General features: G+C 36.4%; 2 protein-coding genes across 4 annotated transcripts; one reads left to right on the forward strand and one right to left on the reverse strand.

The window, feature by feature from the left end:
* Positions 1 to 173: 173 nt before the first annotated feature.
* LOC143448344 (phosphatidylinositol 3,4,5-trisphosphate 5-phosphatase 2-like) lies at positions 174 to 16,660 on the reverse strand. 2 transcript variants are annotated; one of them, XM_076948042.1, is made up of 31 exons: positions 16,419 to 16,660; positions 15,668 to 15,728; positions 15,240 to 15,381; positions 15,003 to 15,171; positions 14,712 to 14,837; positions 13,976 to 14,122; positions 13,666 to 13,756; positions 13,495 to 13,596; positions 13,156 to 13,248; positions 12,073 to 12,187; positions 11,610 to 11,807; positions 11,197 to 11,393; positions 9,979 to 10,078; positions 9,717 to 9,831; positions 8,694 to 8,813; positions 8,330 to 8,448; positions 7,709 to 7,879; positions 7,542 to 7,631; positions 7,148 to 7,270; positions 6,745 to 6,927; positions 6,466 to 6,586; positions 6,214 to 6,292; positions 6,026 to 6,132; positions 5,814 to 5,884; positions 5,542 to 5,665; positions 5,095 to 5,201; positions 4,512 to 4,696; positions 2,781 to 2,912; positions 2,530 to 2,644; positions 2,189 to 2,285; positions 174 to 1,580 (listed from the first exon to the last, which is right to left on the reverse strand). In XM_076948042.1, the coding sequence occupies exons 1-31, from the start codon at positions 16,553 to 16,555 to the stop codon at positions 1,487 to 1,489; spliced, it is 3,831 nt and encodes a 1,276-aa protein (XP_076804157.1). In that variant the 5' UTR covers positions 16,556 to 16,660; the 3' UTR covers positions 174 to 1,486. The 2 variants fall into 2 exon arrangements, with proteins under 2 accessions (XP_076804157.1, XP_076804156.1); XM_076948041.1 differs by having other exon boundaries at positions 5,799 to 5,884.
* A 2,476-nt stretch (positions 16,661 to 19,136) lies between these two features.
* On the forward strand, positions 19,137 to 27,196 carry LOC143450670 (uncharacterized). 2 transcript variants are annotated; one of them, XM_076951306.1, is made up of 24 exons: positions 19,137 to 19,384; positions 19,639 to 19,740; positions 20,178 to 20,254; positions 20,544 to 20,678; positions 20,854 to 20,946; positions 21,144 to 21,261; positions 21,349 to 21,454; positions 21,606 to 21,663; positions 21,800 to 21,961; positions 22,168 to 22,295; positions 22,447 to 22,534; positions 22,801 to 22,886; positions 22,997 to 23,116; positions 23,230 to 23,397; positions 23,501 to 23,622; positions 23,718 to 23,744; positions 23,972 to 24,066; positions 24,190 to 24,328; positions 24,459 to 24,587; positions 24,773 to 24,844; positions 24,965 to 25,030; positions 25,269 to 25,423; positions 26,331 to 26,474; positions 26,680 to 27,196. In XM_076951306.1, exons 1-24 carry the CDS (start codon positions 19,255 to 19,257, stop codon positions 26,866 to 26,868), a joined length of 2,709 nt encoding a protein of 902 aa, XP_076807421.1. In that variant the 5' UTR covers positions 19,137 to 19,254; the 3' UTR covers positions 26,869 to 27,196. The 2 variants fall into 2 exon arrangements, with proteins under 2 accessions (XP_076807421.1, XP_076807423.1); XM_076951308.1 differs by having other exon boundaries at positions 19,137 to 19,381.
* Positions 27,197 to 27,773: the final 577 nt, after the last annotated feature.

Genomic DNA, 27,773 nt, shown 5'->3' on the forward strand with positions numbered 1-27,773 from the left:
CATCAACGGCAATCTTGGCTTGTCTGGAAATGTGCTTTAATCCTTTGTTTATCTTCAGAACATGGTAATGCTACCTCAAGTACGCCGTCGTTTCCTTTTTGAACTTTTCCAACCGCACCTCGCCCGTGATGCAAGCATGGAATGACACGTCATACTGTCCACAAGATTACAGGCCAAATTAATTTGTTATAATAAAACAATCTGCATAATAGTATAGCAAATAACTCGATTGGATAACAACATAAAACGCCAATACACCACCATACTGAAAAGATTTTAAAACTATGTCAACAGAAAACAAATTCATTGCATTGTAAAAATTAAAACAGCAGTGCTTCGTCCAGGTATTGCATCAGGCCAGGTTACTTGAATGGTATCGTATTAGGACATGTACATAGCTATAGGCTTTAACCAAGCAGCAGTTCGACAAAACAAAATTAGTCGTATCGGGCATGCCCACCCGCAAATCTTTGGCGTGTTTGACAATGAATAAGTGCAGTCCATTTTAAATCGTGAACATTCGGCTGCTTAGGTATCATGCAAGAGGAATCGTACGCGAAAGACGATTATACATGAACACTTGAAACTTGATCTAATGCGGCTTGAAGAAGAAAAAAGGAACGGTGAACACGATGAGAAAGTTACAACACGATGGAAATAATCACCATATATATGCCATTAACTGACATACAAAAGTCAAAAACACAATGTCACAAAAAGGCGATGGTAAATGCATTAAGAATCCGATGGCTGCCGCATGTCACAGAACTTTTACAGTGAAACAAAGAAAAATGTTCAAGTACCCGACATATGCGCAGCGTTTTGAAGATGAGCCTTAGTATGCTCGCAGTCTTAAAAAAATCATCAAGTCAACGCACAGTAAATATAAAGATATAGTACGATGAAAGTATTCGGAAGGAATTCCAAGAAAGATTCTAAAATTAATTCCAAGCAAATATGAGCAACACCTTCAAAGCTTTGACGAACGTAAGCCACAGACAAGATTGAAAATTTGACAGCATAATAGAAGCGCATTGTTTTGTGGCAATTTCATCTCAACAAACAAAGACACGGTATTAATGCAATTACATCATTCTATATCGGGATTGTGACGTCGTGGAGCAATTCAAAATCAGAAACCACGGACTCTGCAGCTGGAAGTCATTTTGTGGCTGTGCAGTCTTATTTTGGAAAGAAACTCGTCAAAAATTAACGACTCCAAGTCACGGACAGTGAGCAAATAAATTCGCGGGTAAGGTTAGAGCACTCAAGCTTGACAAATCGACAACACATAAGCGGTTTTAGGTTTGTGATGTGACAACCTGATGTTGCCAATGTTGACTACCACGTGTCTGAGACGATCAAAGCTAAAAAACTCAAAAATTGACGAGCTTAATGTTGTAAAGGTGGACACTTTTCGCTTTGAAGTTGAACTGTTGAAGTCGTTTTAAGGGTCTGGACAACTGAATCCGACCAAAAGCAACGATCACAACGCCAGTGATTGAATTCTCTCCAAGATCAAGCTGCAATGCCGAGGGTCGGTGATTCCAGATTCCATCAAGTCATCCTCCGTGATATCACTACGCAAAGTAAGATTCATAAGGCAAGCTAATAGAAGACTGTAAACACTTAAGATTATTGAGAGGGAAAAGACCGCGCGAGGAAAGTCCTGTTGTGGGTTTATTTTAAGCTTAAATGACCGCTTTTAACCAGACATTTTAAATATCGAACTGTCAGATTGCTCGAAAACGCCGTGATGTGTCAAGTACTTCGGGTAGAGCTAACATGTAATCGTAGCTGACACTATTGATTTAACCCCAGCAGTGACAACAAAAATCCTTGTGGTTTTCCTCAAGGCCGCTGTGGCGAACGATGCGACGTCAACAGCAATTAATTACCGGGATGAAAGAATGAGCAACTTGTTATTTTACAGAGTCGCTGACACGCATCACGATGATTATAACAAACAGATGTTATCAGTAAAGTTCACCGCCATAACATAACATGCCGATGGGCATTTGTGGTACTGTACGATGATCTGACTATTCATGATTCAGACTTTGGGGTTATGATCATGATCATTTCGAAATTGTGTGTGATTACAACTTGAAATGCGGAATCTTCTTTCATTCGAATACAATGCATTCTAAATTTCAAACATGAATAACGTGTTAAGCGTGGAATTCACCTTAGAAATTCTATGCTGTCCCATCCATTTTCTTGTAAGCCCTCAGTGTACTGCTCCAGATTACAAGAACTAAGAAACTCGTAGACAGATCCAGGAACTATAATTGCACAATTATAAAGGAATTGTTTATTGTTAAATGATGTTTAAAGACAAAGATTTAAGATTTGAATGTAGCTCCAGATGATTTCAAAGAACCTTCCCGCACCGAACTATTGTGATTTACCCGGTGAAAATTTCACACATTTCAGTTTTATAACAGAATATATACCAGAACATTTTTAGTTTAATTGCAACATTTTGGTGTAGGTTTAATACTGCTATGGAATAACTTCTACCGTTACCTGCACGAGACATGGCAGCGCTTGCAGCAGGTGGAGTGCGCAAAGCCGAAGCTTGATCGTAACCTTGGCTGTGTGGGCGACTACTGGGCCGGGACGTACCCGGCGAATTGTTAACCTGATACCAAGAGACCATTTTGATTAATTTGTTCAAATAATGTGCACGTGTATACTTTAAGAACTTTGATTAAAATCTTTGAAAGTTATTTTTATTGTAAAATAAAAACTTTTGAAATTTAATACTAAGTGCCTACCCTTTTCATAAACCCCAAAGGTACATCGTATGTGTTTGACTGGGAAAGGTCATTGCCTGGTGGAAATAGAGCGGAAGATGATGGACTTGCGCTGGCAGTCTGTGGCGGAAAGGCAGCAATCGGGAAAGTAGGCTAAAAGCAAAACAGTCGTGAGGCGAAAGAAAATCGTTTAAAGAAATGTTCATGATGTATGTTCTTTATTTAAACTGGAACTGTTTATGAACTGAACATTGTGCAAGTTCTCGCTGTCAAATTTTAGCACATGTTTTGGTTTGTTTATCTAGAGGTGGTTACATGAGTGAATGACTTGGAGTCTGTAGCTATGCGTTTGTCTGTTCGATAAATGTTTACATTTATTATTTTACTGGTCCTGAGCGAAGGCTTGGGGGTTCATAGTAGCTCAATATACCGTTCATTTCTTTCGACTTTAAGTTTAAGCGTGTTGTAAGTCTGTTACTCTTACAATGTACGTCGACTAAGGTTATCTCAGGTCATGCCAACATGTGACGTAAATGTACAAGCTTACCCACATGTACAAGTTTAATACTCATACGCAGCGTAGTTTTGATAGACATTTAAAGTTATTGGAATCAGTGTTTATTGAAACCAATTAAATGAAGCATGTTGCCATTGTTGCTCAATTAAATGGGTCTCAATTAAATGGGTCTCAATGAAACTTAATTAATTTTCAATCTTAATGAACCTCCAATGCAAAACAATACGCATAAAAACATTTTGGCCGCATGTGCAAACCAAGCAAGATCTACAATTAAATATTTTCACTCTCAAATTTGCACTTGGAGTTTAAAAATATTTTTTCTAGTCCCATTTTTCTACGATTAATTCTTATGAGTAGGGCTGCAATATTTCCATCACTTAAATTTTAAAAGAACACGTCCCAAAGTTAAACAATCGCTGCATTAAGCGGTGATTTACATCCAAGTGAAATATCACAGTAGCCATATTTAGTGGACAACCAACGCTGATCGATGTTGGCCTTTCCCGTTAAAGGTAACACAATAGTCATGTAGTATACGGTATGCTGTATACCAGTTAAAGTGACCAATGGTCAAACAGCAATCGAGCCTAACATAAACGGATTGAAAAAATCTCGTTACGCTAACATTTGAAAATACCGCACGAGGCGAGCCACATCAAAATTAGAGATAAAAATTTAGCAAGCTTGAGCTGCAGAACGTCAGGGGCACAAAAAGTACTTTCGGTTACCATAAACACGGACATTGAAAGCACGAAGTTACTTTCCCCAGCGCCACACATGCGCCTTGTAATTATATCAAAGATAGAATCATAAAACGACTTAATGCCATAACTGATTATAATGAGAATGACAATAAATTTCTAAGGGAAATTATAAAGCTTATATGACTTAAATGTGTAAGACCGCTATATGGACTGATAAACTACAGCACTTTCGTAGCTACTTTGTAATTTGTAAGTAAAATTTTTATATTTAAAACACACGTTCGCATCGAAATACAGTATATGGCATGCTGTGGAAGTAATTTTGCCTTGACCCCGATTTCTTGACTAATTAAATTGCAAATTAAGCGAGTTCTGCAGCATAATTACTGAATTACAGATGAAAGCATTGACATAACTCAGCAATCTCCTATCGTACCAAAATGTTTCAAAACGGGACAAGTGATAACGCGAGACAACGAGCCAATCAAAACCGCGAGACAAGAACCGCATTGGGCAACCAAAACTTACCGAGAGTGCGTCATTGAAAATGTCTTCAACCTTCTTGAATTCCTCCAAAACGTCTTCCAAATTGCTCGTGGATTTGACTTGCCTCGTTGTCGTTCTCGGAGGAGGTTGTGATGACTGGACGTCGATGAGAGGCAACTGGGGAAATATCGAGCCGGAGACAGCTCTCGGAGCAGGAGCAGGGCGATCTGCGCAACATGGACGTTAAGCGAATTGTATCAAAGAACTTAATCACCTTGCAACCGGGTTACAAGAACGACGTGAACGTAGTTGGAGGAAATAATCTTATACAAGAGACATCATTCCATCATAATTGATATACTTTCGTGCAAGAGACATCGAGATACCCATAAAGAAATCGCTTTTTGTGTTCAGTGTTGATGAGATGTGCTGGCATACAAAACCTGGCGCAAAGCGCGGTAGTTGCACATCACACTGAATAACAGGTTTTTAAGTGTTCTGAACGCGACGAAAAAAATTAGGTACGCACGTACACAAAGTTAAACGTGACTGTTATGCGCTGTCGGCGAAACTCAGGTTTAGTTTTCAAACTTTTATTGAGGTAAAATTCGGAAATTGTGCTTACCTGGAGGGAAGGTAACCTGTGATTTATCCAGGTTTTTCTGCAAATCCCCGAAATTCGACGGCCTCGGTGAATCATATTCTGTCGGTCTGATATCGGGGATCGGTATGCTGCAGAAAAAGAAATAATCAAGACACAATGCGAAAGTGAATTATTGCCTCGGTGTGTGAACAGACAAGTCAGCAGGCATAATCACATATTTACGTTTGGGAAATATTGTATGTCAATATTAAAACATAATTACTGTAGTGTTCAAACGTACGCTCATTAATTCATTCGTAACAACCAACAATTATTGATTTACTGACTGCTACCTACAGCGTACCACGATATTTTGGCACATTTTTGCCTTAAAAATAAATGAGAACGAAAACTTATACTAAAGTCTATGTCTCAGATAAACTCGAGACCTTGCCAATGTCGATAACAGAAACAGAAAATCACACTCACGAGGGGCGAATCGCATCCGTCGTCTTCGCGGGGGACCTTCTACCATTTGGCGCAGGTAGCGTGGGTGGGTTGTTGATGTGGGGTTTTGGGTTTACCATATCGGGGTCAGCATATTCACCTTCCGCTAATAATTAAGTAAGTTTTGCCATTAGGTTAATCTCATTAAACAAGTACGATTTTGCAAACCGATGCTGAAGAAGTCGTGTTGGTTGATGTAAGAGCAAATACGAGTTAGCAAATATCTAGTTTCTTATTACTTATTAGGCTTTCACCGTAGACCGCCACTTCGGGGGTAAATCCTGACTTTTGTTGCTCAATATTTGAAACTTGATGAGAAGGAGGTCTAGAAAATGTTGATATTTGTGATACTGTAATAACCAATTAAATAAGTTATTAAATTTACTGTAATTCTCCAATGCATCATAATGTAATATCGTGCTACACTATATGTCAACAAAAAGCAAGATGTGGAAGAGCCACCCACTTCGGTTTGGATCGAGCCGGAGGATTAGGAAAAGAGGTGGACGGAGGATTAGGAAAAGAGGTGGACGGAGGATTGGCTACAGGATCTTCATAAATAACATCCTGGATCTAAATTAGTTAAAGGAGATTTGAGTTAGATTTATCCTGAATCTGCCTGCTCCAATTTGGCGGCCTGATTTTAAGTCAGACCTGAATGGTCTTCTTCATCTCATCATCATCTCTTCTGATGAAGTCGTATGTCTTCTCCACGTGGAGCTTGCTCTCGCCACTGGAGAAAATTTACTGTATGTAAACTAAGTTGAAATCTAACGGAATACCACGCGCAAGTAAAATGAAATTATAATGACATTGAACAAATGTTGAAGACTAAAACGCAAGAAATATCTTGTCATGTCGTCAAAGTTCAAAGGTCATAAAGTAGCGTCTCAATCGCGCTCATACCTCGCCTTTACAGTCATTGACCCCCTTAAGTCGCCTTTCTCTTCACCTTTCCGGGTCAAGCGCTCGGCGAAGGGTTGAGAGGAAATCCCGATCATTGATCGAAGGGCAATTACGCACTCGGCTGAAAATGCGACATTTATGCATTTAAGTTATCATTGGAGAGAAATTTAGGCGATGCCCAGAAAAAAATTTACCAAGATACAAAGAAACCCTAAGACTATCTTAGCGTTGAACAACTGCTTTCAAAATATGACATAAATGTTCAAAATCTTTACCCACCATGAACTTCAGAATCATCTTCAGCTCGTACAGAAACAAGGATGTGTTGATCGATCAGATATTCTCTGTCGGATATGATTGGTTTTAACTGTGGCAAGTTCTCTTTGAACCACTGCAACCTGACACAGTTGACACCCTGCTTACTGCTCTCTAATTTGTTGTTCCTGTTGCTCTTAATATCGTCTGTGAAAGAGATAAATATGCAAGATTAGAGATAGAAATACATGTTATGCCACACATCCATTTTTCATATCATAATAGGTTCACTGCGTCATGTTTACAAGAGCTATATGTTCATGTAAAAATATACGCTAGCCAGAAGGAATTGTCAAGCTCATTTCCTATTAATTTACACCTTACAAAAGCAGTTATTTCATCGAAGGACAAAGAGTAAAAACGGTACCGGTTAAGCAGACTGAGTGAAACTGCAGATAGAAACTGCTCTTCCCCGGTGCTTTCAATATCACTTCCATCCGTTCGAATGTTATCGATGCAGGGGCGCTAACAATGCTTGAGTTGGAGATACCTGTGCAAAGGAAACCTTCTAAATAAATCGATGCAGTCTGGCCATTCTTAATTAACGCTGTGTATTTAGCTAATGAGACTGGAAATGTGTGCAAAGAACAACAGAGCAAGTTTTGCTCGTATTGTATTTAGCTCGCTGAATTACAATTTGTATGAAACTTGAAATATAAAATGACTGAAACATGTCTGCCGTACTAAGAAATTTACAGGTTCTCCAATTACAACAGCTGTACAGCTATTAAACAACAACACCATAACTTTCTAGCAATTACCTTCGTTGGACACGTACTGACCCCTGACCCCGACTTGAAAGTTGGAGAAGAGAGGAGAATGATCACTGGTCATGACGTCGTCGCTGCATCCTAATAATAAAACAACATCGAGGACGTAATAATAACGTAGCATGACGTAGCGGGCATGGGAGACGCGTAAGGTTCACCATAAGCAAGGCAGACGTTATGTGTTTCAGGATAAGATCTCCACAGCACACGGTCACACCAGGAAGGGACGTTTATTCTTATTCCAGTCTTCTTCACTTTAAGATGCGAGTAAGCTTCTCTCGTTCCTCTCTCGTAACGATACGTGGGCGGGAATAAGATTTCTTCTTCATCTTTTTGGAATAAAAAAAAATTAACAGAAACCGTCACTATCGTTGTAGTATTATATCAGTATGTACTGTTTTACTAGTCATTAGTATTTATCATATTTTACATGTTCATTAAAAATATTATTTTGGTCGTTGATTTTTTATGAAAATTACTACACCTTACTAAGATCTTCAAACACAAGTGTTATGACAACATGGCGGGTAGACATATTTTGAAAGAAATTCATTGGAAAACAATTGAACAAAATTATTTAAAGTGGAAGCTCATCAAGTCGAGGTTGAAGGAGCCCAATAAATTACTTTCAGTTCATGGAATTACGTTGCATAGGCAACCAGTAAAGTTACTTTGATTGAAGTGGAGTTAAATTAACTACCATTGACTTCGATAATCACAGACTACTGACTGATAAACCGGATGAGAATTGTTACAAAATATAAGCCCCTAGCACGCACGAAATCCATTGAAGACTTTATTGCTATCTTTTTCCCTTCTTAATTGATCAACCTTATGCAATACAGCCATCTCGTTTTTCCTTATGTTGGAAAGAATTTCTTGGACGTCCATCTCAAGTCTAAAGAAAAAATAAGCATTAAACGCGAAATCAATCACAGACACCATAGGCTATATATGAACGCATAGAATGATATAGATCACATAGACGTGCATTAATATATATGCGTTGCATTGATATATTTGACGTGACAATAAAAAGCACAAAACTTCTGGAATGTAGAGGCTGGCGCAACCATCTACATATCAACCAAAATTATGAGATTAATACTTAAAAGTGGTGGTCTAGTGAGTAAATTTAAATACCTATAGTTGAGATCGCCAAGGAAGTAGAGGTGATCAAATCTGTTGGTGAGGTCAAACGATCTGAACCTGTCTTCACCCAGGTTAAGAGAACGGAGTATGTCGTGGTAATTTTGGTTTCGCCTGATGCAAATATATATTCTTATTCGTGCTCTGTTCAAACATCCAGAATTTTAATCTACAACCATGTGTGATATTTCAGTGCGTTTGCTATATTGCTTTTGAACTTTGGACCATCAAGTTAATAGGAAATGTAGTAAGGCTTTTCATACTGGCAGAGTACGTACAGAGTGTTTCACATTACACTGAAATTTGTTGAAAGCACACCACTGTCAGCAATAGGAATGGATAAAAAAAATGCCATGTCCATATATATAATATAATCAATCCGTTTAAGCGAATATGTCAGTCTATTTATGTGAACACACCAGACTCGTTTTCAGTATGTTATGAAAATATTTACCGAACGTACTAAAACTATGTACAAACGATGCGGCCGTAATAACAGGTGCCTATATGGTCTGTGTAAATATATATGTAAATTTCAAGGATGGTTTTAACTCATTCCGTCCTAGAATCACAACTAGAACGGCGATGTACTTAAATCAGAATAAAGGTGCTACGAACCAAGTTTCCGCACATACGGACGTAGCAACTACGGGCATCAGTTTAACATTGTCCAGATGTTAACAAATTCAGACAACACGTTCTTGTCAGATCACGCACCGTTTTACAATTAAACAAAAATTATGGTACGTTTGGAAAAGTAGTTTGTTGTGACGGGGTCTTTATACTGATGTGTAAGTCAATAACTTGGTAATCATTTCTCTTTCCGGCTCTCTTGTCTTTCCTTATTGCTTTTGCATTTGTACTTTACATTGTGCATATTGTTTTTAGTTCAAATATGCCTACTTTTTACGTACGCCTACCTTTTTAGTTCAGTAGGCCTACTCACCAAACACCAAAATCAGCGCTGCAGTTTTAAACATTTTAGTATTTAAAAACAAAAAATGTGGAGTTTTTTACCTTCCACATTTCTCAGCCCCAGATGTAAGGTGGGCGTTAATAAAGCAGAAGGAAGTTCCCCCGAACTGAAACGACACCGCCACTGCTCCCTTGTTGCCCAGTGCATTTGCAATTCCTTAACAAACATCGTAGTTGATAATTCAACCTATCATTCTTTTATCTTGTATATATTTATTAAGCTTTTTATCAAACGTTGCGAGCAGTATGAGCTTTTTCGATACGATGCTGTAGTTGAAATTTAACTTTTTGATTGACTTTTTACCTGTTTTAACACTGGAGGTTTGCACATGGCTAATTCGATTCTTGTGTTCCTCTTTGACTAAAATGATGATTTTAATGTGCCAAAGCGCATCCATTGCCACCTGCGTAAGCGTCAATCAGAGAAATTACTTTTGAACAATTTCAAAGCATGTGGTCCAGATAACAAACAAATCTTATCCATAAAACAATTACCAACAAACTGAACAACACAAAAAATGAATATTTTTACCAAATTTTTGATACAGTAGAAACCGCTTAATAAAACCATGGATAATAATATGACTAATCGCTTTATTGATTATTTTAAAACTGTCCCAAATATTTTCATCAAAAAATTTGACGTAATAAACTACCGTACTTTGGGTATTATGGCCATTTTTCTTTTTTCTTTTTTAAATTTTTGTCAAGCACTTGATTGTTTAATACTTTGTGGAGCGTTAAGGTTTACTTTCCCGGACATGACTCTGCAGTCTTTATCTGCTTTTTTCTTGTGTGTTGCATGTATTCCGCGTTCGTGATGTGTGCCATGTGACAGTTGACGTCATTCTGTAGAATAGTGGATTGTTTTCTGTATTGTGAGGTGACGTTTGAATGAGTTGAATTTTTGGCGAAAAACATGCATTAGAGCGACAAATAACCAAGATATGTTTTTGGTCATTTTGTGGCTAACCGTGTCAATCAAGGGAGTATTTTTCAGGTTTGACTTCAGAAACCAGTAAGAAATTTTAAGAGACCGCGACTTTTAAAAACTAACTGCTAATTTTCTGCTTTACTTGCAAAAGTACAAATTTTGAGATTCGGTTAGAGAAATTTAAGAGACCGCATCGGTCGCTAAAAACACCTTAAAAACACTGAGCTCATGTCTGGTTACATTGCTTTCAATAATTAAATTAATTGAGACCGTTTGGGTATTATCACGAAAAAGTTCCGGTCTCAAAAAGTGGTCATATTAAGCGACTTGTACAGTATGAAAACTTTCCCTTACAAATACAAATGCAACCACGCGGAAATGCACCCGTGTAAAATTTACGTATATACTCACTTGATGAACCTTTAATTTTGTTAACGAATCCTAATCAGCCTTACAAGACAAAATTTACGTCTAAATCAGTTAAGAAGAGTAACCTCACTGCAGATTATGCTCTGTGTTTACCGTATGAAAATATTAAACAATGAAACAATAAAATTTATCAATAGAATTGATCGGTAAACAACAGACCAGGTGAAAGTTGGTGGCCGTGATCTCTTGAATAGTGTCCATCACTCTGTGCATCCAGTCCTTTTCAGGCAAACCGGTTTCCTGTGTTCCAATCACGTATATGTCGTGAGGAATCGCTTGTATACTGGCGTCTAAGCACTTGCCGGTACCGCTGCAAGTGAACCAGGAGCTAATGTCATTTGGGGGGATCGCGTCACCTAAACACAAAAGAATGTTGTGTAAATAATTGCGCAATTACTGAGTAGACGTATATCAATTTCTACAAAAACCATACAATGGGTTGAATTTTTGTGATAGAGCTGCCCATTTTCAGCAATGCCGTTTTAATCCCAATTTAACGATAAAAACCTAACTGTAACAAAGTAAAACTTAAAAAACATAAAAAATTTGAGTAAATTTCAAAAAGCACTTGCCCATATTCCAAGATCCACAGAAAATCTTGATATTGTCCGGATCTTTTGACCTGCTCAGTTTATTTCTGAGATGCTGCATGAGTTGGCAGAATGCCTCCCGTTGTTCACTTTCTTCAAATGAAAAGTCACGTTTTTTGTTGCCCTCAAACACAATACTCAATTTACTCTTTGACTTGTTGTTTTTGATGATTTGTAGAACTGCATAATGGTGAAAAATAACTGAAAATTAACTAAACTGATGTTTTAGGGATGTTAGTAGTGTAGTGTTTTAACAAAATATTAAACAAAATACAAAATATTTGGTTGTAATTGCTACCGTAAGGCGTTTAGGGCTGCCTTTAATTTATGTGAGTATACATATCGTAATGGCAATAGTTACCAGTGGGCTATTGATTATTATTAACAAACGAATATTTGGAATAATTTGAGGTATCGTGAAACAGAAAACGTAACCTAGCATTACCTTGAGTGTGATCATATTTTGTCATGCCATCCATTTTGATAAGTTGTAATTTTCCGTTAGCAATGTCCACTTTCAACTTCTGCTTTGAAAATCGAATCCCCCCATCTTGTTTTACCTATCATGTTTGTAAATTTTGTTTAATAAAGCAGAAATGTTTTCAAGTAAAATACAATCTTAACTGCTTTTCTATGGAAAGACATTGACACTTTTCCACCAGACGAGTACACCATTCGAGATACAGCACATAACATGTTTAATTCTCATTTAACTTTTCAAACACAATTTTAATTTCGGTTTTAGTAAAAAACAATAATTTCCAAAAAAAGTTGTAGAAACTGTTAAAACATGATTTACAGTTTTTTTGTTGGTTAATGTTATCCCATTTGATAAGAACCTTAAAGCTACATAAATACCAATGATTTAAATGACAAAAAGGCCATATGACGTAGGCTATTTTGCAAGAAAATTAAATTTCAAACTGCATGTTAATATAACTGAACACCAACTAAACCAGCATCTCCCCTTAAAACAGGAAAAATCCAGTTTCTAGATACTACAATTGGATGCAAATCAGGGCTTCAAAAGTAGACCAGGAAATGCAAAGGAAAATAATGCCACTTCCTTGTATGAAAGTTTGAAAAACACTTAAGCTGTTTTCAGTTATGGTATCAGCAGCTTTAAAATGAGCCTTTACCACCTTGTTATGAGTTTCCTGTTTTAGGGTTGACAGCACTCATATCCCTCTTTACCACGCTACCTGTTGGAGATGATGATTAACTTTAGTCAAAAACTAACCAGTAAGCATGAGCTAGTAACAACTTCTTTTCATGAAGCATTGTTCTCATAGTGGCATAGTATCATTGTGTGTTTTTTACACTTTACAAAATACTTAAGTATAATAGTTATTAGCTGTAGCTTTGATATAAAGCAGAATTTCCCCACTGTTTTTGCAACCTACATGGGTTTTGGTCTACTTATTAATCTTGCAATGGAAATTAAACTTGTGTTTAATTCAGCTGTAAGTGTTATTTTATAACTGAATCATTTATTAGACGTCTCATTGACTTAGTAGTCAATACAAACCTCAAACGTTCTTTCTTTTAATGCCACGATTGGCTTAGAATGTTTCCTGGGCCAAGCCTGAGCTACTGATGTATTTGATATACCAAGCAAATCCTGCACATTAAATGATGGTTTAGAAAACTACTGGAGCAAAGTATACTAACAAGTAGCTTTACATTGGTAAGAAGTAATAAACTAAAACGAATTGAAGTTTTGAATTCTATAGATGAATATGCTTTGTTAAAACTCGTAACTTGTAACTAAATAGTCAATGCACTTAACAATGATGAAAGTGGACATAGTTTAAATGGATGTTTAGGATCAAATATAGAGACGAGTCAAATCTAAACTAAAATTTACCTGCAGGTTTATACAGGCTCTTCTGTTTAAGGATTTAACAACTGTCTGACAATCGCCAAGGCGACCAAGAAATGTGTCCAAATCAACATCTGTATCTTGCATCTGTTTGAAAACAAAGAGCTTTAAACGCATTTAAATTAATCTACAACTTTTTTAACTTGCTATACAAACCCTGTTATATGCATGAGATTTTCTTGGTGGTGAACTGAAGTCAAAAAGTTGCCTGAGGATGTCTATCTTCATTAAAAAGTTTTCAAGCTCACTACAATGGAAAAAAAACAGAATGTATCTTAAATCAATTATAGAAAAGACAAAAATTACACTTCCCTTCGATACAAACATGTGCAGCGTGTGTTAATACTTAATACATAAATATTATGTACAAGGTACAATGTATGTCTGGTAAACATGAACTATAGAAAGATGCTAGAAACACAGGTGGTAAGGCATTCAAACTAATTTTATATAAATTAATTTGCACCTGTGAAAGGTGACTGCCTCTCTAGCGAGCAAAGTTTGTAGTTCAGCGCACTGGCTTCCACCTCTTCCAACTGAGAACAAATCCGATGCCAATCCCTCCGATGTGTATTGTTTTACAGTTTCAAGAAAACTTGAGTCAACATAAGGCCTGAAAAGCAAAGTGTTGTTACAGACAGTGTTGATTATTGTCTTTTAATAATTAATACATTTCATGATTATCTGGATGTGATATCTAATGTATGTAGACGTTTTGAAAAAACTGATGTTGTTATTTATACTCTTTCTATCAAGAAAATGTTAACTATATGACCGGTGGAAGAATTAGATGTAAATAGCTTGCTAATTGTAAAACAGTTCTATTGCCGTTTGTTTGCAAAGATTTAGAACAACCTTCAAGGAGAAATTAAAAAGCAGTAGCAACTTAAACTGGAATTAAAGTTAGAAGAAGTTATTAAGATATATAAGCGACCATTTACCACAGAGGTTGGTAAACTTTAGTCCTTTGTTTACTTTCATTTTAGGGTGTTTACCCAAAAGACATGAATACAAAAAATAGTGTAACAGAAGCAAACAACAACTCAACACATCATAATCCAACCACATCATCAGTGATAATGGCACATGAATTACTAATGCTGGAACAAAATTTATATAAAAAGCACTTTTTTGGAACTTTTGATTTGGAATCATTCATCATGAGCTGTTCCAAAGCCATTTGTCTATTATATTTAACTAACCATGTGTTTTTGATGTCATTCAGGCGAGTTACAAATTTAGATTTTATTTCCACATCTTTGTTATTCACATCAGCAGAGCTACTGGCTGATGATGATGGTTTCGGTGCTGCCCTCTGAGGTCCATCACTTCAAAAAATAACAAAAGTTGCAAATGCATTTAATATCTAAATGCTACTGCTAATTTATTAAAATTAATTATAGCTAAATCATATGATGGATTCAACTATTTAGCTGGAGAAATGAAGAAAACTAAGGCACCACTATTCTTTAACAAAAGTTATACATCATTACCCCAAAGGAACAGGGGGCAAGTTTCGTGTTTCTCGTGTTTTCTCAGCTGGAACACTGGGTGCATCAACAGTGGGAAGAACTTTAATTCCCTGTTTATGCCTGGAAACTGGTGTTGGTGCAGGACTAGGTGGAGGTGGCAAGGGCAATGACTCTCTGGAATGTGATGGATCTGTTGACAAAAAATGCCTTTAACAATTTCTTTAGTGCTTCATATAATACACCATACAACTGACATACCAGCTAGAAGCTTGGGAGGCCTTGAGCTCTCAAGGCCAACAGGATTAGTAAGACCACAAACCAAGCCATTTTGTGGGTTTCTATACTCCCGTACTAGATCAGATAAGGTGGAAAATTTACGTTGCTGTACTCCATTTATTGTCTGGAAAAATATGAGCAATTTTATGTGATACAACAACAACATGTGCCTTGCCCCACTACTTACCATAGCACTCATTTTGTCACAATAAAAATTGTTATTAAATTTTTTGAACTTATATATTTGAGCAGATATTTTAAGGCTAAATGTATGAATAAACGAGGGATGCCTACGAAAACTGTTACAAATATACTGTACTGTAAAGTTTGTCTTGAATGATGCATGATGGAATTTTCTGATAATAATAGATTTTACTTTGGAAAGTTAGAAATGAAGTACAACAGATTACCTGTACAGCAAGCAGCCCGTCTGCAGGTAACACTCTGTATGTATGGACACTGCCCTTAAATCTGTATTCCACAATATATATATTACTTACAGTTAAATGTAATTAACTACTTACCTACTACCAATAACTACTTTAACTACCCGATATTACATAAGTCAGGGCTTCTCAAACTTTTAGGTTCTGCGACTTTATTTTAGAAAAGAAATTCCTATGCAACCCCTTGAGAGGTAGCCTACAAGTTAATGATGTTAAAACAATAAATGTCCAATCACAAATTCAAGTGGTATTTTTGTCTCTGGTAAAATCATACAAGTGCGCACAATCCACCAAAGTACAGTAATTGTAGCCTGCAGTAATAAAAGAATCTCGTAATGGAAACAGTAAAACGAATGAAAAATTAACAAAAAACAGTTCAATTTATAAAAATTAAATTTGTTTTCACGACCACAAAATTATACAAACGGGTTTGCGAACCACAGTTTGAGAAGCCCTGACATAAGCAATACCATAACCAAAATGTTAAAAACTAAAATTTCCAAAGGAAAGCAAAGAAAAAGGCAATCAAAACAGTATATAGCTGTACCAAATATGTAAACATTTATGTAGCTTAATTTCTTCATATTATATGATAGATATAGCTTGGAATGTTTTACATCATCCCTTTTATTTACAGTTAACTGATTAAAAACAACAGATGCAAAAACAAGAACTAAAAAGTTTGCGATTTACAAAAGGAAAACAAAAAACTTACAAAATACTGAGAGCATAAGCTCCTGGAATGCTCTCACTTGAGCGGATAACAAAACTTCCATCAATTCCAACATTATTTATTAAATCCTCTGCTTTCTGACGACTTACGCGGCCAAGAAACCACTTTTCATCTGCCATGCTTCAAGAAAGGTCAGTAGCAAAGTTTGAACAGTCACAAATGAGGACAGCCCACAAACGTGAATTTTAAGTAAACAGTTTGATTACGAAAACATATGTTACACATCTACTAAAAACAAAATAACAACGTGGTTTTAAAAATATGGTGATTGGTCAATTGTTATAAGTAATACCGTAAACAGAATATGTAGCATAATGGTAATATTGCGCCTTTGAACTGGTGCATAGGTCAATTCTCTGCACTAGAAATGTCTGGCAAAGAATACAAGCTCTAGGGGCAAGTGTGAAACATCAAACAAAAAATAGCATAAAACTAAATAAAATCAGTTACCAGACAAATTGAGTTTTTATTTGCATAAAAAAAACATACTAGTAATGCATAAAAATGACTGATGGTGTAGAAAATACATCTTTAAATTGGACAAAGATAATAAATCTTAGAAGTGTGACAAAATAATAAATCATCTAAAATTGAAGAAAAAAGCTTTTTGTCTTGTACTTCCAACATAATAAGTATATTAACTGTCATTATATTTACTGTAAACAGTAAACTCAATTTTGATTTGTTGTCTATTTCAATTGTGAAGTCACTCAGTTGTTGCAGTTAACCTTAAATATCAAGGGATCCAATGATGCATTTTCCTGGAGCAGTTTGTCAAACTCCTTCAAGCATAAAGCAATAAATTCAACAGCAGATTGCATCGTTCAATACCCAGGGAATCACATTAGGAGGAAAAATTCACAAAGTTTTAACAGTTGTTTTGGGTTAGACTTAGAGATATAAAACTAGTTGATAAAGCAAGTTAGATAACTGTTAGGTTAAAGGCAAATTTGATGTTATTCAATTGTATAAATATCTTAGTAAACATTAGGGATGATATAATTCCGGTTCGTGTGAACCCAAATATCATGTAGGTCAACACGATTGAATCCCAAATTCATTTGTATTAGAACCAAACAAAAAAATTTCATCAAAAATTTGTCAAGTTTTGCTTGTAAGTCTGCCATCGAATTGCAACATTTAGTGTTCGCCAGTGATAGCGAGAAATAAAATATAGTGCTAACCTTATGACAGCACAATAAAAGAGAACTATACTCACAAACAATCAAGAAACCGGCAAAAAGCAGCGAGGGCCCAAGTGCCAAATAAAATTTTTTTTTACAAAGTCTCTATTTCATTGTATGTATGTCACGCAGTCTGTTGCTAAAAGTAAGCAGTTAGTTTAGGAGAAAGGGCAAAAAGTTGATGTTAGCTACTCACGGCTTTATTGGAACTAAATTGAGATTAGAAGGTAGATTTCGGTTAAGTTCATTTGAGTTAGGTTAACAGGAAATTGTGAAAAATAGCTTCAAACACATGATTTTTTTTCTGGTGAAATAGTGGCAGCTAAAATTTTAATTGTAGCGGTGCCATAACAATGAAAAATTAGCATGAACGCAAACTGTAAAATTCATTCAACAGGACCATTTATTTAAATAAAAATCTAACAAAATAACCAAAGTAACACACAAAATCATTAAACATCTAAGCAAAGATGCACACAGAAATTCTTGGTTATTACTTACGTAACCAATTATTTCCTCTCTAACTATAGGTTATATATATAGCCTATATCAATTCTTTTCTCGGTCTGGAATAGTTCCGAAAAGTAGGAAACAATACAGTTAACAGTTAACTCAGTGGTTCTCAACCTTTCATGGTTCGTGATCCCCTTACAGTTAAACCCAAAATTCGTGGTCCCCCGCTCATTAATAAGAAATGTAAATAGTTGATTGCAGAACACATTTTACTTTACTACTGTGTGTGCAGTAGCCTTCGTAGTAGTAGTTCTTGTGTCACGCTTTGCCTCGTTTTCTCCTGCTACTACACTATAGCTCACTAGTATGGCATTTAAATTGCAGGCAATCGTGGCCCCCGTTAATTGTCTCCTTGGAGGCCATTGGTCCCCGGTTGAGAAACCCTGAGTTAAGTCATCAGGAACTGTTTTGTTATCATACCATGAAGAAGGAAATTGTTATTTTCAGGGAGTGTTCAATTTAGCCTAAAATAGGGAAAACCCCTAAGGAGATGCTTTTGATCGAAATACGATTGAAAAATTTTGAAATTTCTTTTCATAAGCGCTACAGTATTCGTAACAACAAATTCATGCCAATTTAGGTCGAACAAATCATTATAGTTTAAACAGAAAAATCCCGTACTCTTGACAGTTGATAGCTATGTCATTTTAAAAAGTTGACTATTTTTCGCTTCTATAAGAAAAGCCTAAATAAGTACAACTTAAATAGTGGTTGGCGAACTAACAGTAAATTTGTTTTAAGTGTGTGAGCAACATCAATATATAAAAACACCAAATATTTTATATATTTGAAAGAAACAAAATATTTAAAGGGACTTCTGTCTGATTTTTGTGGTCGTTTGGTTTACTTTTTTAGTTTTCACAACGATGAAATTAATTCCACATTTCTTAACGTCAAACATATCTAAAATGCTAATAGAGTCCAAAGGTAAAACATGAATAAGAGTGAACATTTGTTTATACAAGCATGTTCCATCAGTCTTCGGTTTGTGGTTTGGTATGAAGGTTGACATACTGCAGTAACTTTTGTATATGCCTGTTTCAGGTAGCCTAAGTTTTGTTTGTATTTAGCTACCATTTCAAGATCCTGTATCCGGAAATAGCGGGATATTGTTAAGTAAGATGGACATGCAAGATGAGGAGTCACAAATGGAAGAGGATATTTTAAAGCTTCAGCTGCATTCTATCCCACTGAACTTAAACTGGACACAGAATGATCCAGAAGAAGAAGATGATGACGATGATGAAGGTGGTGAGGAATTTGATGTAACAGTTTAACGCTGACTTCGTGGTTTTTGTACGCTAACTTTGTAGCCTTAGCAGACGTTTTAGAAAACATGTATATAATAGAATATTGAAATAAATGTTATTAACCAATGTACCACAAACATAAAACCTTTTTATATTATAAATAATGGAAAAATTAACGAATTGGAATTGCGCAAAAAATAGATTAAATAAAATTTCTTGGCTTCCAGATCATAGCTTTGGCTTTTATCTTAATAGATGATGATGTCCCTGGCATTTCCTTGGATTACAGGCCTAGTAACCTTAACCCCACTACTGGTTCAACACTTGACCCTAACCAGCCCAGCACATCTACTGCAGGTATTGGTATGACAAACTTTATAATATGAATGAACTGGTCTCCAGAGTATGGCAGTTTTTGTCAAGATCTCAGGGGTGCAGAAGCAAATTTACGGTGTTCAGGTATGCACCGCAACACGTGACACAAGCACGTCTGGAATTTGTGATAGGCCAGATGCAGCCTTTTATAATAAAAAAAACAGAGAAAAAAAGAGTTGTTTGGAGAGACCACTCCCCTCCCACTGTGCAATGCTGTTTTCACCAAAAAATATCAGATATGCTCCTGCCATACTCTGTTGTTGTGGGAATGAGGAATTCCTTGCATGACTCAAACCGATTCTTTTCAGGACCAGTAGATTTTCCCCTTTACTTCACCATCTTTGTAGAAGTTTTACATCTTTAAATACTTATATTTTCATTTTTCTTTTATGGTCCCTTTGCATCTTTTATTGCTCCAGGTATATCACACGAGGAGTTTCAAGACGAAGCTGGAAATAGTGAAGTAGATTCACAGGACGAAGCTTCAGATGAAGAAGTAACGAAAGTTTATTTTACTCAAATTTTAATACTCATTTTATTTTTAAATTTTATTCTGCTTGAAATGCAAAATGAAGGTTTATGACAGAGTTTAGTCTGCATGATTCAGTCCATCCAAAATTAAATGGCTATATTTATAAAGTGTGAGAAATTTTCATTTTAAGTTTTACTAAGCATGTTTTCTGACACATCAATTAATCCTTTTCTTTATAAATTTTTAACTGTTTTATTCTTGTGTAGCTAGTATAAATAAGTAGAAGTAGAACTGTGGTATTTTATTTTCACAGGAACTGATTGATCTTTCCGCTGATTTTGAGCCAACTCCTTTAAACCTTCTAAAGTTGAACTTTGCCTATCAAGAAGTTATTGAACAACAGATTGCTACAGTAGATCGGTTACTGCATGAAAATCATTATAAAACTGTGAGAATTTTCTTTTTATGTATTGTTGCAAAACTGAGAAATAAGTTATTGCGGTATAAAAGATTAGAGATCATAAATGGAAAAATCGTTGGAATGTATTGCCATGTACATGTAATATTTTTATTTTTTAACTGGTGGGATCTCTCGCTAATATTTTTAAATCTTTATTGTTCAGTCAATGTTAATGGAAAATATGGATCTTAATCCAAAGAAAGCGAAAAAACCAGCAAAACTGGAGTATGCTTTATTCAAGCGCCAATTTTTTAAGGTGGGACAAGTTTTGAATGCTTCGACACTCTAGGATTCCACACTTGTTGCTAAATTTACCCTATAGTATGTAAGGTATATATACAGTAGATTTCTAATCCTAAACATTTTTCAAACTGCCGGCCTATGATAGTAAAAAAACTAATTTTGATGAATTACTTTCTTCATAATCTTTTCAACAAATTTGTAACTTTTAAGGATGAAGGAGGATATGGACCTCCAAATATTGACTTGGAGCGAAGAGGATCGGAATTGGGATCTCATTTTGTTCCTTACGTGATGCCCTGTCCTAAATGGACTAAGACAACTGAAGCAGGTGAAGACTGTCAGCCCTGCCAGTCTTCTTCAGTAATTTAAAGAATGTTGATATTTTGGTATTTTGTATCAAATGAAATGTTTGTAGCTTTGCTTTCTGGAGTTGAAAAAAATGCACGTCGGTCGACATCTGAACCTATTATGACCCAGCTCGAATATCTTCAAGAAAAATATAAGAATAATCCAACCACAGAGTAAGTCTGTTTTCACACTGCTACCAATATCTTGATTGACTTGGTTGGTAAATTTTTGCATCTCGTAACTGTAAGATTTTTGTTTCCGTTTCAAGTGGCTTATTCATTGAAAAACTTCTCATTGTTTTGCTAAAGTATTCTCTTATCACAGATTGCAGAAAAAGATTGAAGACTCTGAGAAAAAACTTGAAAAAGTTCATGAAATCCCGGTAGTTAACAGCAACTATTAAGTTTCTTGTAATTCTGAATTATGGGTGAACGTGAATAACGATTATAAAGCAAATTTTACGAGATTAAAGTATACAATAATAATATAGTTTACTTGAGCCTTATTTACCAACTTAGATTAGTGATTTGATGGGAAACTGTGATTCCCCTTGGGACTGGTATTCAATTTCCAATGTAGACCTTGAAAATTCCCAAACTGCTGGATGTTGTAGATTACACTGGAAGAATAATTCATGTCCATCCATTAATAAGGGTCCTTGGACTGAAGAAGAAGACAAAGTATCTTAATAAATCCATAAATTCATGAATAGTTGTATGGAATTTTAACTGTAAAATGTCTGTCAGTCTTCAAGTAAACATTTTGCATTTACAGTATATACAATGGTTAACTTTATTGTCAAACTTTTGAAGTTGTGTGAAATTGCGAATGTTATTTTTCATTTATATTTAAGCGACATCTTTTAACCCTGTGAACGTTGTTATAGAAACTAGTGTATTTGGTTGCAAAACACAAGAATCTCGACTGGAATGTCATAGCAAGTGAACTGGAGAGCAACCGTGTTCCTATCCAAGTCCTTCAAAGATATCAGCAGAAGATTAATACTTTTATTAAGTAACTAAAATCGATTTTCCATTTAAAACGGTGTCATTTTTACTTTAGTTTTAGTGAAGTTTGGTAGGTTTATAGCGGCCATTTTTTCTAGCACACATTGTTTCAGAAATTTTATCGGAGCTTGTGCAATTATTAGTTGTTATCAACTTAGGCATCGACCATGGACACCAGAAGAAGACGAAAAACTAATACAGCTTGTCAATAAGTTCAAGGTCGGCAACTGTGTTCCATATTCTCAGGTAATGATAAATCGACTGCTGTAAAGTGAAATACACTTTTACTGCATTGTCTTTGTTGGGTTCTTCCGAAAGAAAATAAATAGTTAAATCTTACGTCAAAATCTCTTAAAATGAGAATAATTTCCAGTGAAATTACAATGCAAAAAGTAAATGAATTACTTGTAAAATTAAGGTACATTACAATGCTGTGTATTCAGAAGTGTCCATTTGGGTGTATCTTTTTGCTTTCAGTAAAGGTAAAAACTTCATAACAATGTTTCTCCTAGATTTCTTTTCACCATGGTGGTAGATCTGCGACACAGGTCTGCCACAGATGGACAAAGACAGTTGACCCTTCATTTAAAAGAACTAGGTGACGTTTTTAGGTTTCGTTTTTAAACTTTTTGCCATTCTTACTGCAATTGAAGCAGCCACTTGTACCATGTTGGGTCCCGTCATTTTTTACCATAAGGTAATGTTTAGGTTCACGCCGGAAGAGGACGCCAAGTTGTTTCGAGCGGTGGTCCTGTACGGTACAAGATGGTCAGTCATACGGGATCTTGGCATCATACCAAATCGAAACGATGCCCAACTTCGAGAAAGGTGCAGGTTTAGGTTTACGCATCAATGAGCGACTTTCTGAAAAGAATTAAACCAACCCAATGTTACACACATCTCAGACTGAATCAACAACTGCTATATTGTGTTTGCTGTAGATATATGAATAGTTTGATCGACAAGCGTTGCGAGTGGACAAAGTCCGAAGATGGAAAGCTGGCGAAACTCGTGAAGCAGCTCGGCGAAGGCAATTGGGCCGTAATCGCTAAGGAACTTACCGGACGTACCGATTGCCAATGCTTAAGAAGGTGGACTACCATCAAAAAGTAAGTATCAATAATAGCCCCTGATAGCTTAGTAATGATCAAACGGTGCATGTTTTATGTATTTGCTCGCGTTGTCTCATTCACCAGATTCATAATTTCGCAGATATAAAGCAGAAGGGAGGGAGGTCCTATACCCTAGACGCCTTCATCAGATGAACGGGATAACCAAAGTTCGTCGTGAACTGGCCAGGGCAATTTGCCAAGAACATATCGCGGTCAAGAAAGGTGGGTGGACATTAAATACCTTGAATTCATTTGGCTCGACATGTAACGAAGATAACTTTTAGATTTTTAAATTTTCTTATTACTTTTCTTGTTAGAATCGGACGGAGATGCAACAGCGTCAGGTAAAATTTTAATTTTTTTTTGATTATTTGGATAATTTGGATTTTGGGGCAAAACAAAATACCACGCAAAAAATATTTACAACGACCCATGTCTCCATCCACGTCATGTTCAATATTAATGTTGCTGAGCTTGTCTTGATTAATTGTTATCCGTAATCTAACAGACTCGAAAATTAGTAGTTATTTACAAAATTAGTAATTATTGCCCTAACCTTTATTCCCGCCAGGCAAATTCAAAATTCCGCTTGCTATGGCGAAGTTGAATGGGCTACACGACATTGACTACCAGAACGACAAAAGGACATGCAAAATACTGAAATCTGTAAGCTGCAGGGAATACTTATTAGTAAACCACTATTATTACTTTTCATTTCTTTGCTAATATCCATACTGCTTCTCGTGGCTTCATACCATTACATGTTGTTGCTTATTTTCCCGGCTCCAGTTATCACCTGATATGTCCAGTGAAGAGGTGATAAAGTTGTACCACGAAATCCTTAAGCCACGACGTTATCAAAGCAGGAAACCTCGGATGCAAAGGCTGGCCGATAAGAATCTCAATGACGACATCTTCGAAACATTATGTAAGGGCAGCTTTGACCAAACCGTGGTAGTATCTGCTCCCTTTAGCAGCAAAACATTTTTTATGTAAAAGTACACCTTTACGTAGCCTGTGTAAGTGAGTGCTTTTCATCACGGCTTTGTCTTCAAAAGTTCGTCTTTATCAACCTTACCGGAAGAAAATGTTGGACGAAAAAAATCCACTGACTGTCGTTTTATCTAAAATCGAGCGAAATTCGGAAGGAATAACCCCGAAATCCATCTTCATTAGCTTTGTAAAAGGTGACCAAACAAGTGTTTTTTTTCTTTTAACAACAATATTTTTACCTGTACTTAAAATAGTGCTATCAAGCCAGTACTAAACGCCAAAACTACTCTACCTATGCGGTAGAGGATAGATGTATGTATTTTGTTGTTGCCGACCTCCTGCCGATATACGAATCTATATATTTACTACGGTTTTGCAGCTTTGAATATTAATGCTGAGAAAGCGCTGGACACTATCAAGCACAATAAAGTGAAGAAAAGCAACGTTAAAAGTAAGTTTTTCTTCCTTCCTGAGCCGCAATCCTTGTTGCGTTTTATTTTTTGCTTTATTGATTGTGTCTGATATAAAACCGGCTTTTTTTGTAAATTAACTGCCTTTCTTTTTTGCTTAGTCACTCAAATTAAGATGAAGGATTTGCTCCGAAACCAACTGACGCAAGATGGCGCTAACAAACCTGGTAAGTGACAAGTTAAATGTTCTGCCATTTAGGGAGACCATATTGATTATATCAAGCCACGATATGCATTTTCCTGTTTTGTGATATACCATTTGACCTATATACCTGTATAGGATTTCTTTTAAATACATGATCTTGTCATCTCCAATTAACCGCAAAATCTGGAAAAACACAACAAAAAACGACTTTTTATAAACCTGATATTTCTGTAAAACCATTTTAAACAACTGTTGTCCAGGCAAAAGAAAACAACAGCCACGTTTGATCAACAGCGACGAAAAAAGCGGAAGTGACGCAAAGACGTCACAGACGAGGACTTTTGTGAGAAATCTTTATCTACCAGTCACTGCTCCTAACAGGGGTACGATCAGAGGGTACCGCGAATTATGCAAGGTGTGTAACCTTTTGTTTGTAGCTTTTATGGCGTCATAAAGCTCCAGCGTTATGATATCGATCATGCTTTATTGACACATAATAATAAAGAGTTGGTATTTTCGTGTGCAAACCAGAGATCTATTGCGTGTGTAGCACGTTGCACAATATTTTACAAAACAGATTAAATGTGCTTTCGGAAGAAGTACTTGGTCTTACCTAAGCGTGTCTGTAGCATGTCATACGTTGAATATTCTTGTCGTTTGATAAAACGTGAGTTAAAAATCATCGCTGGCAAACTATAGAGAAGGGGACAATTAGCTTTTCTCTAGCATGTAATAATACGTCGGCTGTGCATGGTTTGATTTTTGAGATAGCAGGTTTTGTATTTCCTAATTTGCATTGTATTTGGCAGTTTAACTTACGTAACGACATTGCTGTGCCGGGTAACTTTCATAGAAGCAGACACTGCAGTGTCTTCTAAAAACATGTTTCATATACAGTGGCGGGGACGCGCTTTACCTCAATAACAAAATAATACCGCGACCAGAAAAGGTTGAGATTGGCAGGAATAATTCCATTAAAGCGCTTAGTTCTTCTGTCTTTTTCACGCTTCCACAAATCACGCAGTTGATTTTATACCAGTGTTGTTGAGCTTGTTTCCGCGTTAACTGTACGAAGTACTTGGTTAATGGATACAATTATCCCCGTGTGATGGCGGCGGATGGCATGCATACGCCGTAACTTTCAGCTGAAAAGCTTTGTAAAACGTATAATTACAATATATCACTTGAGGTGACCAGTTACTGTACTGTATTGTGTTTCATGTACCGATGCATAAACGTTATGCTTTGAGTGATATGCATCGTTCTTCTGAATTAAAGTAATTATGTCGTTTGATGTAGTTCTATGACGTTATAATTTGCAGCATCGCGAGACGCGAGTGAAACGTGCCAAGACGATCCTTGATTTACCTGATGACGAAAATAAGGACAAAGAAACTGACATCAACGATGTTGAAACCAAATCAACAGAAAAATTCAAAACTGACCAACTCCTAACTCATCTAAGGGTACATTATACCAATATGGCCTTGTATGGAGAGAAGCATGCGTTTAGGGTTTAGCTTACTTATGCGCGCCATCATCAGGATCGAGCATTGAAAGATCACAATAACCTTTTCTCATTCAGGTCTTTGTATTGGCGTACATTAGCAGACTACCTGCATTTGCACTTGAAGTAACCCCCTAAAAATTAAAACTTTTTGTCATATTTAGTCGACCTACAAGTACAAGATACTGCGTTCACGCTTCAATGCGCTTTTCACGTGGCCCACCCTGCTCTCGTCATTGGTTCCTTACACCAGACGACAATCGGACAAGCTCTTGATGCCAACCGTGCGAACGAAACGGACCCTCTCTAAGGAAGCTGAAGAATTTAGGGCCAAGAAGCAAAAACTTTCGTGAAGTTACAGGACCACGGTTCATTTAAGGTTGTCCAGGTATCTACAGGTGGCTCGAACCTGTGTGAAAGTATCGTTTCCGCCGCAGGCGAATTTTTCAGCGGACTTGGGCGTCGTAAGCACTTACTATTGTTTTGTGATGTCATAATTGGTTTTGTTTTATCGAAGGTCTCTCCGTTATCCGTGTACGATCGTTCGGCAATATTTTAGAAAGCTTTACATTTTCTTTGTTACTACTTGCGGACAATTAATTTTCACGAAATTTTCTTATGACTGGTGATGGATAATTTTTCTAATGCGAACAAAAATAAAATAGAGACACATCCCGTGTATACGTTTTGTGGGTTATAAATCAGACAATAGGCGAGCAATTTCGGCTGGAAAGTGAACCCCCATTTCCCCTATTTCCTCCGTTCCTTACTTATTGGGAATAACTATTTCCTATACGAGACTTGAAACCCTCGAATTAAGATCCCAGCAATATGATAATTTTCACACAATAAATAACTTTATGACCGAATTATAGCCAAGTATAGGTAACTCTAAACGGTGCCTAATCCCATAAATTATATTCCTTTAGCTGAACAAATATAGCAGAGCCTTAAACAACTTACAAAGCGGCTGCTCTAAATGATACCGGTCTCGCCAGCACAGAACTGTTGAAGTTTCTCCAATAATAGGACCTCACCTAAGCGACATTCCTATGCAGTAATTGCGACGTGGTTATTATGTTATTGTAACTCGAAATGGCCGGATTGTGTAAATCGAATAAGAAAACAATTGTCTCTGCGAAAACAAGCGCAAATGGTGCAAAATCAGTTGATATCTAATCTCTACGATGCCGCAAAGTTTGTAAGCTCTCACAAAAGATTAGATACGACACAGGACCCAAGACGATTTCACGTTCGT

Source organism: Clavelina lepadiformis, chromosome 3 (assembly GCF_947623445.1).
Source record: "Clavelina lepadiformis chromosome 3, kaClaLepa1.1, whole genome shotgun sequence".
NCBI lineage: Eukaryota > Metazoa > Chordata > Ascidiacea > Aplousobranchia > Clavelinidae > Clavelina > Clavelina lepadiformis.